This window comes from Camelus bactrianus, chromosome 13 (genome assembly GCF_048773025.1).
Source record: "Camelus bactrianus isolate YW-2024 breed Bactrian camel chromosome 13, ASM4877302v1, whole genome shotgun sequence".
Taxonomy (NCBI): domain Eukaryota; kingdom Metazoa; phylum Chordata; class Mammalia; order Artiodactyla; family Camelidae; genus Camelus; species Camelus bactrianus.
Window position 1 is genome coordinate 30,157,518 of NC_133551.1, and position 17,402 is coordinate 30,174,919.

Genomic DNA, 17,402 nt, shown 5'->3' on the forward strand with positions numbered 1-17,402 from the left:
CCATTAACCGAGCAGGGTATTATTTTTGGTAACGTTTGCTCAAGGGTAACATTTTAACTATTCGCACTTTAGTTGACTTGTCAATGTGTTTTTTGCAACTTACCCTTACCTAATTTTAGACATATATGGAATAATTGCAAATCAACATAAATAGCTGTGTTGATGCTCCCAGGTAAAATGACACACGAAGGCTAATTTAGACAAAAGCAATTCTTACAAAGCAACCATTTGGGGAATTATTCTCAGAATTACTGGGGATTTTCTAGTGTGTCTGCCCTATTTTGTATGCAAGCTGCCCAACCCTCAAGGTGAATAATTAAGCCAATTATTCCAATAATTTCAGGCCCCCCCAACATTCAGAACACAGAAGAAAAAAATCTGATTATTTTTAGGTTTTTTTTCCTTTTCTCTCTTTTCTTTTCCTCCCTCCCTTTCTTTCTCTTTCCGTTTGTAATTCCTTCCCATTTCTCCCTTTTCGTGAGTGGCCACAGCCTTTGGTAACAAGATTGATTTGATTAGTATTTGTTCATGGGTGTTGTAACCCTGCTTAATGGTTCTTGCTTAACGATTCTTGCCTAACGTAGAAGAAACCCAGTGAACGTTCTGCTGGTGCCAGGCTTTGCTGCCAGTCATCTGACACAGATCAGCTCCAGGCCGTGGCTGCCACTCTCAGAGAGCCCTTCACTCGTGCTCACACAGCCCATCTCTCAGCCTAGGCCCTGGCTGCTCTGGCAGAGAATGACACCTGCACCGATGTCACAACTTTACAAATTTCACGGGACCCAAGCTAACTTACCGAGTCCCTTGTCCGCTCCCCAAATAGACCTTGCATCTGACACTCTCACATGAACCTCTAGAGATATTCATAATCAAGCAAAGATATGGGAGGGAACTCATACTGAGAAATACACTTCTGAGGAGAAAGCCTCTTCTGTTTTATCAACCAGTAAAAAGCCATTTCCTCCAGAATGACCTGGACACATAGTAGAAGAAATGGATTCTCATGAGCACTAAAAAATATTAATTAAGTCTGTTTCTCAGTTAGGCCAACCTATTTCAGACTTACTGAAAGCCCTATGTTATCTCATTCTATTTCTCCATTCACAGGCTTTTCATGAAATATATCTAATTGACTGGTGTTGAAAACCACCATGAACTGAGGATACCCAGGCTGGGAGAGACTTCGGGTCTGCAGCAGCCTAGCCTGAAGTCCTCAGGGCAATTCTCCAGTCATCTTTGTGACATGCTTTGCTGTCATTTCCAATGATCCACAGCTGTGGGAGTCGTCCTTCAAAAACGTCTGATCTGTTATGTGCTCAATATGTTTATTAGTAAATTTTGGAAGAAGAAAATTAGCGATAGAACATTCCACCTTACACATTGATTTGGCTGCTAAGAAGTTGTATATATGATACATATTACTAAAAACCAAGTCACATGTATAGTAATCGGAAGTGCAAGCCATTAAAAGGGATACCTCTCCAATCCTTTTATAAAGGAAAGATCATTTCGTAAAGGCAGTGAACACTTGATAATTTATCCTTTCCGCATATTCTTACTCCCATGACATACCTATGATCATGATTGAAATGCACGCAAAAGCAAGGAATAGGATGGGTGGGGCAAGTCATCCTACAAACACACACACATCACTCACACACTGCCTCCCTCATATATATACACACACAAACACACATACTGATTTTCTGCAATTCTGTGGGGCTTTTTTTTTTCTACTGAAGATAGTTTGGGGGCCTGAAATCCTAAGAATTACTTCAATTTTCTATTTTGAATGTGTACAGATGACAGAACCCAAGTTCTTGCCTTGTTTTGGAGTGTTCTTTTTTCAATTCTATTTTTTTCCCTTTCCGTTCCAGTCCTTACGCATCATGTAGACAAAGCCTGGAATTCATGCTCATGAAAAGAGAACATGTGGTAAAAACTGAGATGCTCATGAAACTCCACAGCATTAACATTTTCAACACCCCCAGGAGGATTTACTGCATTTTCTCTTTAACATAGGAGCATATGATTTGCACATTGCTGTATTTTTCTGGGTTTTAAATTCTCTGTTAGTTTACTCTGGCTTTCCTATTTAAAGGGCAAAATGTCAACTTTTTGGATTTAACTCTTTTTGTTCAAAACCTACATGCCCATACTAATATAAAGAGTTATATCGTGCAGTTGGAGAGTGTTTCAAACTTCTTTCAATTTCAATGCAATAACTGATTTTTTAATAGTAAAAAATAGAATTGAATATGTTTCATAGCCATGCAGATAAAATATTGACTCATTATTAATATTTAATTTATGAGCATTTTCCTTTAGATAAAAGTCCCCAAGTTTTATGTAGTTCTCCAGTTCAATTCAACATTTACTATCTCTCTACCATGGGAAAATAACTATGCTAAAGCATTTTAAATTATAAAGAGATGAATAAGGTACAGACAGTCCCTACCTTCAAGGAGCTCCAGTGGAGGGGACATGTTAAGTCACAAAGTACAGTATATCATAGAATGGAATTCTGGCCAGAGCACCAAAAAATAAATGAATGAATGAATGAATGAATGAACGAAAAAGTAAATAAATAAATAAAAGGGGAGGAGCAATTATAATGATTTAAAAAAAAATTAGGATGCCTTTGCAGTGGAGGGAAATTTGTGCTGTAGCATGAGAGCTGAAAATCATAAGGTTGGCTAAACAGCGAAGAGGAAGGTACTGCCAACTGAGAGATTTACTTTGATTTCCCTCATGAATAATTTCAGTCAATGATCAATTTGTAAGAGCAAATTCCCCAATTTTTTACCATGTTTTCTGACAGTCAGCTTTTAAAATGAATTGTACTTCCTTCATTTAGATGTACTTAAAAAGAACTTTTAAAGAAGATTTCCCTTTTTGCTGTCTTTGTCTCTGTCTCTCTTAAACTTGCTTTTAATACAAGAAGACAGTTACCTAGGGCAGCCAAACTGTCCTAACAAACTGGATTTTTGTTAAATCTGTTTAAATTACTGTGGTTTCTTGTATCTTTCATCTTAGATTTCATCTGAAATGCATGAGTTCAACGTCAGTGTTAAGAAATGAAAATGTGATCTTAGTATCGTGATAAAGCACCTTCTAAAGCTGCACCCCAGCTTTCAATTTTTCATGTGCTGGGGGCCACTTATTTTTCATTCCCCTTTAAAGTTTCTATTTAAACACACCTCTTTGTCATATGCTGATAAATATTAAAATAACAGGAAAAATCTGCCTGACTTATTTAAGCTGATAATAAGAACAAAACACAGGATGTGTGTGTCCTCCTTCCCTTTTTTGACTGTGGTTAAGCGTTAAGGAGGTTTTGAAACCTATGATTACGTAATAATTGGTATCACTACATTCTCTTCCCAATGAAAAGCCAGGAGTTTTGTAGCCTGCCACAAAGGCAGACAAAAACAAATTGCCTAAGTGGTATTGTCATTGCTTTGCTCCATTGTTTTAAAAGAATTTAGCAAAAGAATCTCTAGTTGCCAAGCTGCAGTTACTGTGCCAATAATCACAACACGATCTTTCCAACAGCATCTTTGGCTAATGAGCTAATTTATAGAACCATAAACATCACATATTCCCCTAATGTTTGTCAGTATTTATTGCAAGAAAAAGAAAACATAGTTGAAATATTCAAATTGCTGTCAAGAGCATCTTAGTACATTTGGCTAATGGAAATGGGAGGGACGGTGTCCCACTAGTTGGCCAATATGATGAAATGATAGCAGTTTCCAAACCACCTGCTTTGATCTCCAAGTATGTAATACCAGTTATATGTTAAGACACTCTATTTAGTTTCTTTTTATAAAACTTCTAAAGGAAATAGCACATCAGCACACCAGGTTTTTGAAGTCCATGGGTAGAGAACTATTTTCTTCTTTCCTAACATAAGGCTCTAGAGGTAAACTTAACTTACTATCTTCCTTTTACTTTTATTCTCCTTATCAATGTTTTTCTCATAAAAATATTTTGTAAAGCATGTACTATAAACACTTTAGAAGCCAGCGAGCCAATGGAATCTACTGCCTTTGTTCCCTTCTTTTAAAAGTTGAGCTTTTGTCTCATTTCCGTCATATGCGTGGCCATCAAACCAGCAAGAAAACACCACATCTGAGGAAGGAAGATCATAGCAAAGGGAAACACAGAAACCTACGAGGCAGCATTAGCTGTTAGATGGAAACACAGAAACCTATGAGACAATATTATTTGTTAGATGGAAACACAGAAACCTATGAGGCAACGTCAGGTGTGAGATGAGCTCAGTATGAGTTCATCTTACTTGTTTCCCCCGCGGTTCTACTGAAGTTCACTGCTCTCCTAGTGGGACAGACTCAAGAGGGAAAACTCCGTTTCACATTTAAAAAAATGTCATCTAACTGGTTGTATCTTATGGCAAGAAGAATTTGTATCCAACACATCTCCAAGATGTCCCTTCAAGGTGGTCCTTCCTCTCTGCAGCTCTCAGCTCCACATGAAATGCGGATGCATGGACTGAAAAATGAGAGGTTAGGTTTCTTTAAAAAAAAAAAAAAAAAAAAAAAAAACACCTTTGAGGAACAAAGTTGGATGACCTCCAAGAGAAATGATTTGTGACCTGGAAAGGGCCTTTGGTTTCACACCTGGAAAGGATGTGGATTCAAGGGGGATGTATAGTTGGCGCTGAGAGGAAAACCACTAACATTCACTGTGGGGCCCTCAAGCCAGTGTGGAGGCACCTGGGGCCTCTGAGGTTAGCGCTCCTGGAGTTCACTGGGGCCAGCTAAGGTCCAAGCACTCCTGCTCTTCTTCTGGGAAGAGCATTCCCACCCACACATCACATTCTGGAAGCCTAGGCATGCATACGATGGGCGAATTATTTTATACTGCCTTTCATTTGGTTTCACATGGAGTGAAGTAAAGTTCCAGTCTGCCTTTGAAAAAAGTCACCAAGAGACATATTTGGAGGGCCATGATGTGCAAACAAGTGCTATTATTCTCAAAAAAGGTTCTGAAAAAAGAGGCACACATTTACAATTTGGAAACACGGAGATAAGTCTCCTGACACGGCTTACCTTGCAGGTTGACTCTGGAGACAGGAGGCTGACTAGCAGCTGGAGACCTCCTGTGGAGAGGGAGTGAAAACAAGGCCTGAGTCTTTGTATGAATATCCCCCGCCTGCACCCCCATGATCCCTGAGGAGTTTTCCAGGTCATGACGAGCCGTCCAGTGACATAATGCCATCTCCGGAAGGCGGGCTCCTGTGACTCCGGTGGAAGACTGCGACTCTCACATCCAGATGGCGTGGAATTTCCCTGCGCACAACCTCCTGGACGCGCCAACACTCCAGGGAGGAAGTCGTTTACTCAGGTCCCTAACTGGGCCTTCTGTTCTAGGTTTCCCTGCCCCAGGAGGCTCTCTGAAGAGGATACACGTGCTCAGAAACGGTACCAAATCTAAGAGTGAACCCCAACTCCTTTGGGCAGTGCTGTAGAAAGTTACAGTGAGAGGGGCCCTTCGGGTTTAATCAGTCCAGGCTTCCCCCTACCTTTTTTTTTTTTTTTTTTGGTGGGGATGTAATTAGGTTTATTTATTTTGTTTTTAATGGAGGTATTGAGGATTGCACCCAGGACCTCGTGCATGTTAAGCACGCTCTCTACCACTGCGCTGTACCCTCCCCACCACTGCGCTGTACCCTCCCCACAGGCTTCCCATTTTTGCATCTCAGAGATCCAACACCCAGAGAGGTGACATCACCAGTCCAAGATCACATCGCCACTAGGAACAGTAACCTAGGTGGCCCGCCTCATGGAAAGGTCTTTTCACAGTAGCCCTGGGCATTATGCTGTATCATAAAACAAGCCCGCTCAAGCCAAGCGTCAAGTGAAACAAGAAAACAAACTCATGCTCCACAAACACAGAGGTTCCATCTCCCTTCCTTTCTCGATTTTCCTTCTTCCTTCTTCATCCCGTTCATCTCCCCTCACTCCCAACCCTGATTCTCTTGCCGCTCTCTCCATCCTTCTTGTGCCTTGCAGAGCTTCTTCCTGACTCTCCAGGATTCCCAGGGCATTGCTGGAGAGCCCCCCAGAAACACTATAGAGCAGTGGCCCTCAAACTTCAGGGTGCACAGAATCACCTGGAGAGCTTATTAAGACACCCGGCTGAACATTACTTCCAGGGTTGCTGATTCAGTTGGCCTGGGGTGGGTTTGAGAGTTTGCACGTCTCACCAGTGCCCAGGTGGTGCTCTTGCTGGCCTGCCTGGGGCCCGCATTTCAGAACCATTGGCATAGCGGGCTGTCTGCCCCACTGAAGAGCAAGAGGATGCTGGCAACGAGCAAGAGAGGGGCTCTCTAGCCCAGTGGGTCTCAATCATACTCGCCACTGCGAGTATGATTCCCTCCCCCACCCCTGGAGGGTCTATTTCAGTGTGTCTGAGACAAGGCGTGGGGATCTGTATTTTTCACTTGTCGATGAATTCTGATGCACAGGCAAGCTTGGGGAGGAAGCCAAGTTCTACATGGCCTGCAAAGAGATTGCAAAGGAGGGGTTTCCCTCCTGGTGTGTCCACAAAGTTATTTTCCTAGGTTTTTAAGTGTTCCAAACCCAATTTTGGTCCCTTAGGGGTAATATTGCGTCTAGGTAACAATACCTTATAGGTGCAGGGTCCGGGGGCCAGGGTTGACATTTATCATTCATCTACTGGCTGGGTGATTCCAGGCAAGGTAGTTTTATATTCTCTGTGGCATGAAATTCTCATGTGTGCTGTAGGGGAGAAAAATTTTGTCCTCTGCCCTTCTAGGTTCTTTTGGCTGGTCTATTCATTACATTGACGTAAGACAGATTAACAGGAGAAAAAAACAAATTTAATTACGCACTTAAGGGCGTTCCAAAAGAGTATGAGACCCAACGGCAAGTCAAGCAGTTGAGACTTACCTGCCATCCTGAGCTAAGGCAGGGGAAAGGGGCCTGGCGCCGCAGAGGGCAAGAGGGTCACTCACAGGGTGAAATTCACGGAAGAACAGACATGTTGCAATTAGACGTTTGCCTGCCATACAGATGGGTCATGCAGATAAAAGTCATCTCTGGCAATCTCTCTCTCTCTGAGCCAGACCCTCAAGTAAAATTGTTTTAGGTGGTTAAAGGAGAGGTAAGAGTTTTTCTTGAGTCGGCTACGTCTCGCCTGCCTTCAGCTAAAAACAATCTATGTGCCGAAGGGGCATATTTTGGGATCACACGTACTCTGCTCCCCATCAGGGACACGGGAAGGGGACTGGCCATCCGAGGGGTACTTTTCTCTGCTAAGCACTGTGCCAGGTACTTCTTAGCTTCCATTGGGAATATTATCATCGCATATGAAGGATAAGGAAACTGAAGCTTGGAGAAGTCAAGAAATACGTTGAGGTACCCATGGTTCATAGTAGCCAGGTCAGGATTCCAGGCTTTCTGAATTCAAAGTGCGTGCTCTCGCCACCATCCCATCTACTGATAACACCTGCACAAATGTGGAGGGCTGTTTTTCAGAAAAACTAAGAGGTTAAATTCCAAACTCTCAAGACCTGGCATTGCAAGTCTGCTCCTTGGCTCTCCTTGAACGTGCACTTTCCCTTTCCTGACACTGCTCAGGCCATTCCTCTGTGAAGGAAGCTTTCCCCTCGCAAATTCCCACGTTGAGATATCACCTCTGTTCTGTAATACTGCAATTTATGATAAGAAATATATACATTTGGTTTTTGGATCCATTCTTTAGGAACGGAGTTCGTAAAGCCCTCGGGGCTTCCTAAGTGAGGAGAGCAACCAAGGGGTCTCTTGCTATGTTGATGAATGACTTTTGGACCAGCAACTAGGTAATATAAGGAGGGGGCTGGTTGCCAGCAGAGCCAGCCAGGTGATTAGAGAGTTTGGACTTCCAGATCCACTCTGAACCTCTGGGGAGGGGAGAGCGGCCGGAGATTGAGTTCAATCACCAATAACCAATGATTTAATTAATCACGCTTTTGTAACAAAGCGTTCATAAAAACTCAAAACGACTAGGTTGGTGGACACAGTTCAGAGAGATTGACGTGCCCAAATAGTATGGAAGCTCTGGACTCCTTTCTACACACCTTGATCTCTGCATTTCTTCCACCTGGCTGTTTCTGAGTTATCTACTTTTATATCAAACCAGTGATCGAGTAAGTAAAATGTTTCTCTGGGTTCTGTGAGCCCTTCCAGCATGTTAATTGAACCCAAGGAGGGGGTGGTGGGAACCTCCAACCTATAGCCAGTGGGTCAGAAGCCCAGGTGAGAACCTGGGCTTGCCACTGGGGTCTGAAGTCTGTGTGTGTGTGTGGAGGGGAGGTCTTGTAGGACTGAGCCCTTAACCTGTGGGATCTGATGCTATTTCCAAGTCAGCAGTGTCACAACTGAATTGAAGTCCGCGACACCCAGCTGGTGTCACAGAGAACTGCTTGGATGTGTGGGGGAAAATACCCTAGTATCAGAATCATGCCTTCAGACGTCAAATGCCGTCTTCTCCAAAGAATGTTACTGTAGGGGAGCAAAACTTGCCACCCCTGAACATCTCTTGGCATGAGGATTATCTCCAGGTGAAAAGGCCCAAAAAACTCAGGAAGAAACTGTGATCTTTCCTTAACTGCCTAAAAGAATGTAAACAGAGGACCTCTTCCAGGAAGGGCGCCATCCCCGTAGGTAACCACAGTGTGAACGAGGTATGGTAGACAGGGAGGGACCAGCAAAGTCTGTTTGTTAAAATTCCATTCTGTGTGTCATTGTCTCTGCGTGGCCTGGGAAACATTTATTTACCAAACATTTGCTTTTCCACTTCGCTGTTAATTGCCTTCCTTCCTTTTAAAATTCCCAAACCCCTACCCCACAATATCCTCTTTTATCTATAGATAAAAAATGGTACTTAAGGTGGGGGTTTCAGCCATTTTGTTGAGTTACTCAGTTTTCCTGGGTCTCTCCCAGGCCCACATGTTACTCAACTTTTGTTTGACTTTCTCCTGTTAATCTGTCTCTTGTCAATTTAATTCTCAGACCAGCCAGAAGAACCTAGAAAGGAAGAGGAAAATTTCTTCCTCCCTAAGAATGTCCTGCTCTTAGCTCACAATGATGCCTCCTCTAATGTCCCCTGGTGCTTCGTTTGTACCTTCAGGGTTATTTCCTCACATTACAATTCACATGGCACGTTCCATCCCCACCCCTAATCTGTGACCCATTGGTGGTGGGATCCAGTTCTGACCCCTTTCTGTATACCCTCTGCGGGACCCACCACCATGTGTCGTGAAGAGTAGGAACGCCGTAACTGTTGAGGAACTGTCAACAGAATGAACCATTGATGTGACATTGATCTGAGGCTCCAAAAAACATATGAATGATTTATCTGCTTTCCCTTCCTCTGTAGTCTTGGTTCTACATACTCCTCGCTGTTCCTCACACATGGCATGTGCTTGCGTTGCCGGGCCGTTTGCATACATTCTGCTCAGCTGATCACTCTTCTACTCTTTAGGTGGCAAACTCCTTCTTATGTTCTAGGACTCTAGTCCGGCGTCACCTCCGCAGGCATCCTCCCCTTCCCTCCTGGGAGGTCATCACTGTCTGCACCACTGCTACTTTCCTAGGCCTGCCCCACCCGAGTGCTGCTCTTACTGTACAGCGACCCCCATCCTCCTGTCTGTCTCCTCGACTCGCCTGTGAGAAATGTAAGCAAAGACGGAATCCCATTCATCCATGTAACTTTGGGATCAGCAGGATATGTGGTAGGAAATAGATATTCAATAGGTATTGATTAGATTAAAACATATATCTTTTTAATACTTTATTTTACCTGTCTTCCTGGGTTCCAAAGATGGCTTTTGTGAAAAGAGACATAGAACTAAGAGACCCGAAATACTGGAGCTTTCTACTTTCTTAATAGCACAACTCCTCATAGCACTGGATTCCCCCAATGACTTCTTAAAAATTATACAAATTATATAAATTCCTTGGTCCCAGGAGTTAATTTTGAACATATAGCTTTTATTTAGATCTGGTAGTTCAGGGAAGCAAGCACCTGGGTGCCTAAGCTTTGGAAAGGCAAGGGCTACGTTTATCACTTTTTCTCAAGACCTAGAACAAAGAAGAGGCTCAATACGTTTTGAACGAATGAATCACGTCTGGAAGCTGCATTATTGCTGGCAGGGCACGAGAGTACCAGTCAGAAAGCTGTGATGAGTGCCAGAAGAAAATGACACTGGTTGCCCACGATGGGTCCAATGGTCCCTAACTTAAGGAAGAACCGTAAGAAGTTCTAAGCCTGGGTTGTAAAGATGGCGGTATTAACAGGGAGGATAGTGTGGCTGCAACCATTAATACTTTCCAGCCCTGCAGAGCGCAGTGGAAAAAAAATGGGACTCTGAATAAGACAACAGGAATTCTAATCCTGGTTCTGGCACCTTCCAATCAGATAGCCCTGGGCAACTCACTGAACCTCTCAGTTTCCTCCTCACTTGGGGAGAACAGGCAGCAACTAACATTTACTGCTAATTTACAGTGTGCCAGCTCCCGTGTGAGAGGTTTTACATCTATTTCCTCCTTTACTCTGAGGAAATTTGGCTAGGTTCTTTCCAGCTCTGAATGCTCAAGATTTTATTATTCTCAGCTAATTTAAATCCCACGCCAAAGACACAAAGCAATGAAAGACACTTCGATATACACTGGGGGAAAAAAAGTGGTTATTCATTTTTTCTCAAAGACTTCATACATGTTGATTAAATTATGCCTAGGAAGAATGTTGACACAGAGATGTGACATGCTCTCCTGGTCGCCATGGTGATATCTGTGATGTTAGTGACGGAGCTGGAGGATGGAGGACACGTCTTTGCTCCCAGCTCTGTTCCCTGGTCATTGGACTGCTGACTGGTAGGCACTCTCAGGCACATGCAATTTCTCCATCAGTCTGTTTAAAGCCAGTAAATGCTTTAGGGGTGCTTATCTGAATTAACAACTCTAATGAAAGCCATACTTTCAAAATTCCTGGGACAAAGGAAACACAGGTTTTAATTTGAAGCCAAGAAATACAGGCCCAATCAAGCATTCCTCAGGAAAGCATCTCATGGAAATGCAAGGAAATCACCTCCACGGGAAGTTTAAGATTTTCACCCTTTGGGTGGTGAAGCTCAGACAGACAATGGACTGCTTTTACGCAGAGCAAAGAGCCAAAAGATGGGTTCTATGTGGGAGTTCCTTTTCATATTAAAAAACACCCTCTTCAGGTGTCCAGTGAAAACCATTCCAAGGACATAATGATTGCTTAACTGTCACATTCAAGGCAAGGAGTGGCACCCTGGAACCCCAGTCAAACATCCCAGAAAGTGGCTTTTGCGTTCCATGGGTCTTACGGTTTCCACTGTTAAGATTAGTGACTATCAGGTTTGGGGTGGGAGGGGAAGCGCTCTTAGTACAGTGGGTCCGTTCTCGTCTTCGGTTACCTTTATTTGTTTGAGGGTCATGACTGCCTAGGAATAGGAGGGAGTGCCATAAGTGGACTTTCAGTGTTCCCACCTGCCCCTGTCAGGCTGCTCCATTTGTGGCTGAAACCCATCATTCAGTTCTCAGGGTGAGTTAGACAGAGGCAATCTCAACTCCCTTTGGTGAAACCCCAGTGGGGTACGTGCCCTGCCTTGAACTCTGTTGGTTGGTGTTAGTTTCAAGGAAGTACTGAAATCAGTAGGAGGATCGGCTCTGTACAAATATGGGTCTGGATTTGGGAATGATCATTAGAGGCAGCCGTCCTACTGCTGGAGAGCTATTATGTTTGGTGAGTGAGGTTTGGACCAGAGGTGACATGGACTGCCATAATTTGGAGGGCGGTCCTCAGCCAGAGAGTGAGAATTGGCTCTGGGTGAACTCTGTGTATGTCAGCGATGAAGGTTTATGTGGCTCAAAACTCCTAAGGCTATGGAAAAATCTGATTCTCCAGAAAGTAGCTTTAGCTGACAGCCTATTAATCAGCAGGGATAGGCTGAATTCCCCTGATACTCTAACAGAGGAAAAACCTCCAAGCCATGTTAACAAACCAGTAACTGAAAACATCCTGCCACGTCACCACCCACCCCCTTCTCCCTGGAACTGTGCAGTGTAGTGGCCTTGAGTCTGCCATGCCAAAGAAGCCTTTGAAGTATCTCCTTATTAATCCCTTGCTCCCCGGTTACCACCTCCATCATCTTGGTCCAGGGTTTTACTCTTCATATCTTAATTCCTGAAACACTCCTCTAGCTCATGTCTCTGCTTCAGGCCCTCTGATCTTCAGTAATCCCATAAGGTCTTCCTAAATGACTCTGTTCCAAAGCCTTCAGAGATTTTGCCCCATAACCCAGAAGACTTAATAGGTGTCGTCAATGGAAAGATGTGAGATAACAGAAAATACCTATGGTGGTCTCTGCCCCTGCTTGCTGACACAGGGCTCCTAAAACCGCTGTAATTTCTTAAGTAAAAAGAGCACTAGGAGCATCTTTGGTTCTAATGAGATGACTCTGGGTGGGGTCCTGGATGGCTCCTGGTCACCAGAAACACTAAGCCGTGATTAGCAGCTTAGAATTCGCAGCTCTAACCCACATCCTCCAGTGAGGAGAGAGGGTCTAGGAATGGAATTAATAATTGATTATGCCTGTGTGAAGAAGCCTCCGTAAAATCCTAACAGTATGGGGCTCAGAGAGCTTCCAGGCTGGCGAACAGAACCACACCGGGAGGGTGACGCACCGCAACCCCGTGGGGCAGAAAGCTCCTGCCCTCGGCGCCCTCCCAGACTTTGCCCTGCGTGTCTCTTCATCTGGCGGTGACCTGTATCCTTTATCATATCCTTTAGTAAACTGGTAGACATCAGTTAGTGTTTCCCTGGGTCCTGTGAGCTGCTTGAGCGAATTTATCAAGCCTGAGGAGGCAGTCATCAGACTCTAGCTGGTGGACCAGGAATACGGATAATAACTTGCGCTTGCAGCTGGTGTCTGAAGTGGGGCAGGGGAGGCAGGCAGGCTTGTGGGACTGAGCCCTTAACCTGTGGGATCTGATGCTACCTCCGGGTAGATGGTGTCAGCACTGAGTGAAATTGCAGGATGCCCAGCTGATGTGAGACACTTGCTCGTTGCTACGGGGAAAAACGTCCCCCATACTTGGTGACCAGAAGTGTCAGCAGTGGAGTGCTCTGTGTAGGCAGTAAGAGAGACATACGGGGAAGACAAACACGGGAGGGAAGAACTAGGTTTGAGCCCTGCAAAACAGAGCCAGGATACCAGGTTTCAAGCCTGGCCCTGCTCATCCCCAGAAGCGAGACGTTCTTGCACTTGGCGTCTAAGCTCTCTGAGCTTTGCTCCTTGTCCTCAGAGTGGGGACAACATGCCTGTCACATATATCACTTACGGTGATGATGACTGAGATAACAGACTTGAAAACTCCCAAGTGTGACCCCATTTCTGGATTCAGCAAGAGAAATGTAATGATCACTTCTACTAGCTCACATTTACTGAGCACCTACTGCGTGCCAGGCGCTGCTCTAAATGCTTCACAAATATCAACTCACTTTATCCTCAGAACAACCCTAGTTTACAGATCGGGAAACCAAGCTCTGGAGAGGTTAACTAACTTGCTCAAGTCACATAATATTCGATTGGTAGAATTTAGTTGTGAGGCAAGTAAATAAGGCCCAGAAGTCATATTCTGTAAAGAAAAAAAGGTGGGGAAAGAGAAAGGATCACGTCTGAAAAAATAATTTCCTAGACAACTTGTGGTCTTTCTTCAACAATTATTAATTCAGAGATTTATACGTGTGATGAATGCTTGGGGTGCACACACACTGTGTCAGGCATTCTGCTAATCCTGACAAAGTCAAGAAGAAGTGAATGTAATTTTCAAGGGGACTTAACGGGTGTCATGCAGTCTGATGGTGACAGAGACCCAGAAATGATTTGCAGAGTGCTCTGGGGCCACGGGGAGGGGGGGCGTTCAGCCAGGCTCGGCGGGCTCAGGGGAAGCATCCTGGTGAAGGTGACGCCAGAGGTGCGTTATAAAAGACAAATAGGATTCAGCTGGGCAATCACTGGCAGCTGGAGAGTGACACTTTAGGGAGCGAGAACATTGAGTCCATAATTAGGACAGAAACTCGAACACACAGGGAGCAATCAGGCCACAACTGTTAGACTGTGATCCCGTGTGGCCAGGGACCCGGCCTGATCGTACACCGCTGGAGGCCCTGGCGCTTCCTGTTAGAATGTAAGCCCTGAAAGGGCAGAGAACTTGTCTGGTTTGGTCACTGTTCTATCCTCAGTACCTGGTATAAGGCAGTGCTCAATACATACTTGGTAAGTACGCACGTGCACGCATGAATGAATAGTACACTCAGTAAATACTCATTGAGCGAATTATTTAATAAATGAATAAAACAGGGAGCACCACTGCAAAAGAGGCTGGGCAAGCCTGGAGCTTTCCTGCGTACTGCATCCAACATAAGCCCGATCAACTATCTAACTTGAGTTGGAACAGGAGGTGCCTTGGGGCCAAGCACCCGCATTTGAACTTGATCTGAATGATAAGAGTGAACCACTGAAGTGCCTCAAGCCGGAGAGGGACCTGGTCAAACAGCAGGTGAGAAAGAGCTCTCTGGGGGCAGTTTGGAGAACAGTTTCGAGGAGGAGAGACCAACGGTGGGAAAAACTCGGCGGGGGCAGGCAGGGCCCTCTCCCAGGAAGCTCAGGCAATTACAGAACAGTGGACGGAAAAGTATGCTTTCAAAGCAGGGTTTACCCTCACTTGTAACAACTCCACTCAGTAAAAGATTTGGATGAAAGCAAGACAGAGGGTCGATGGGTAATTTCAGAGACTGGAGACGCAAGGTGTGCTATAGGGAGCACTAGCTTAGAGAAGTCAGGAGGTTTAGGATCTGGCCCTGGGGTGTCTTTAACCTGTGGTGTGGTTGTTAGCAACTTGCTGGATTCCTGAGGGCCTGCTTTCTCCTTCTGTGAAAAACAAAGAGGCTGCATCAGTGGTCTCAGAGTTCTCCTCTGGCCCTACCATTCCAGGATCTTTGGTTCTGTGACCTTCTGATCCCTGGGATGATCTTTTAAACTGCTGGAGAGCGATCTGGCCAGCACGGAGACTCACAGGCTGAAATCATTTCAGAGGACAGAGTTACTGCAGGATTATCAAGTGCACATCTTGCATTTTATAGATGAGGCCAAGGTTCAGCCACGTTAGTTGAAACGGCCAAGTTTATGTAGTTAGTTGGGGACAGAAGAGAAGATAACCCCACTCTTACTCATCAAATTGCAAGAACCTGTTTACATATTACCCAAAAACAGGCACATCAGACCTAAACTTTTGATACTTGTAATCTTAAACTTGAATCTCTGAACTCATTAATAGCTTATTCCAAAAAAAATTTAACAGCATTTATGGCCCTTACTGATGGGTATTCATACTTTCAAGTAGTAAATACAAACAAAACACCTCATTCTTTCATTTGTCGAACTCCTGTTTACTAAGGGTCAAAGGTACAAAGATTAACAAGATCTGGACTAATTTCTATCATCTTACCAGTTCTAAAATACTATAGTGTTCCATCCGACTTTCAAATTTTATACTGTCTCCTAACCTAGCTAGGGGGCAAATCTCCATGCAATAGTTTTTTTTTCTCAGTGCAGTTCGGTGTGTTGCCGTCATGGAAGGGATTCATAACTGCACAGAAGGTGCACACTTACTTGTTGGATGTTCCATGAAGGTTTGTCAGTATGGTGAAGTTGTTTCTCACACTTCGCAAGCTGGCGAGGACCTACAAGGAAAATGTTTCCGTGGTTAGGGACAAAAGGAGACGAATGGGCAGGGTCAGGGGCCACACTTAGAAACTGCACCCAGGGACAGAGTGAGAGGGAGCCAGGCCAGCATGACACATACCTGGGCGAAGGGCGTTACAATCAAGTCATCGCCGTGTCTGGTGAAAAAGAGAGAAAAGAAACACTTTCAACTGCATTTGAATGATAACTGTGACATATAAGCTGTAATAGTAAACTTTATCAGGGTGAGCAACACAAATGTTAAATAAGTTTTTCTACCTGGATCTAAAGCAGGACTGACTTAGTCGCAGATGGGGATCTTAGGAACTTGAAAGAAAGAAAAAAAAAAAACCAAAAAACTACCAGGTTCATGGCTCCTGGATGTACAGTGGCTACACATAAAAGCAGCTGCAAGTAGGCATATATCTTCAGGGTATGTTCCCATTAAACGGCAGACCTAAAGGACTGTAATTCAAAGCGATTTGTGGATTTTGGTTGCCAGTGCCAGGAAATTCAAAGGGAGGGCTGCTTACAGGCACACACAGAGTAGGAAAAAATGGCATAACAGTCTGGATAAAGGTTAACTTTGGATTTCCTGGCTTTTGTTGATTTGAACCACAGCCTCAATGCCATTTAAACGCATATTTTTGTCTGGGAATCCCATTACCTTTTGTTTTTAATATAACTTTTTTCTTAAAGTACCCAAGGAAAAGCTTTTAAGGGAGGACAGGGACTAAACCTACTATTACCATATCATTGTCTCTCTGTCCCAGAGATCTGATCAAGCTGAATCCAGCGTTTTGTAAATCTGTACTTAAGAAGAGTCAAAAGTATATTTTCAGAAATGCATTCTCTCTGACATACGCTTTGATAAATCTTCTTAAGCCCACATGCAGCAAGCTCTCTATCAGAGTCTTTAGTAGACAAGCTGGCCTGAGCTGAAGACCCCAAATCAGGCCAGTTTGTTATCACAGCGTGAATCCTAACAGCCACGCAGAAGGTGGTTGACCGTGAGTTTCCGTCACTGTCTGATCATCTTCTCTGTCTTCACGATCGCCACACAAATGGGGCACCTTGTTCGCCAGCTGTGTGAGTGCAACCAGTGGTTAGCAGGCCCCTGCCCAGGACCAGGCGTCACATGAGGCCTGGGGTCCAGAGCCGAACACCACCTCTGTCCCTGTGGGCCCCTTCTGTAGCATAGGCTTCACTTTGGGGTCTTGCTTCAGAGTTTCCTTTCTAACTATATCTTTAGCTAGAAGTCCCCCTTCAATTTAATCTCGTAAACTTCTTGCGCGCCCGCTTTGTGCAGTGACTCAGTGGCTGGAGGAAGACCACTGACAAGAGTGAGCGTTCTTTGAGTGATGACCACGTGTCAGGCCCTGAGTGAAATCTCGTTTAATTCTTGTAACAAGACTTGAGGCAACCACTCCTATTCCCATTTCATGGACGATACCAAGGCTCAGAGCAGGCAAGTGAATGCTTGACCAGCACGTTGCTAAAAAGTGGAAGAACTGAGACTGATTCCAAAAATCTGTGCTTTTAACCATTATGTTTCCTATTTTATGTTGACCTCACATGATTGATTGAATTATACAGA

The 17,402-nt window shown here is 44.3% G+C and overlaps 1 protein-coding gene across 3 annotated transcripts in view; it reads right to left on the reverse strand.

The window, feature by feature from the left end:
* PDE4B (phosphodiesterase 4B) overlaps positions 1-17,402 on the reverse strand; it is a 376,744-nt gene that overhangs the window by 98,668 nt on the left and 260,674 nt on the right. For all 3 annotated transcript variants that reach the window (XM_074376311.1, XM_010963447.3, XM_010963448.3), the window contains 3 exons: positions 15,927-15,963; positions 15,734-15,804; positions 5,076-5,125 (listed from right to left, as the gene is read on the reverse strand). In XM_074376311.1, coding sequence (XP_074232412.1) covers positions 5,076-5,125; positions 15,734-15,804; positions 15,927-15,963 — 158 coding nt within the window. The remainder of the gene's footprint in view (positions 1-5,075; positions 5,126-15,733; positions 15,805-15,926; positions 15,964-17,402) is intronic.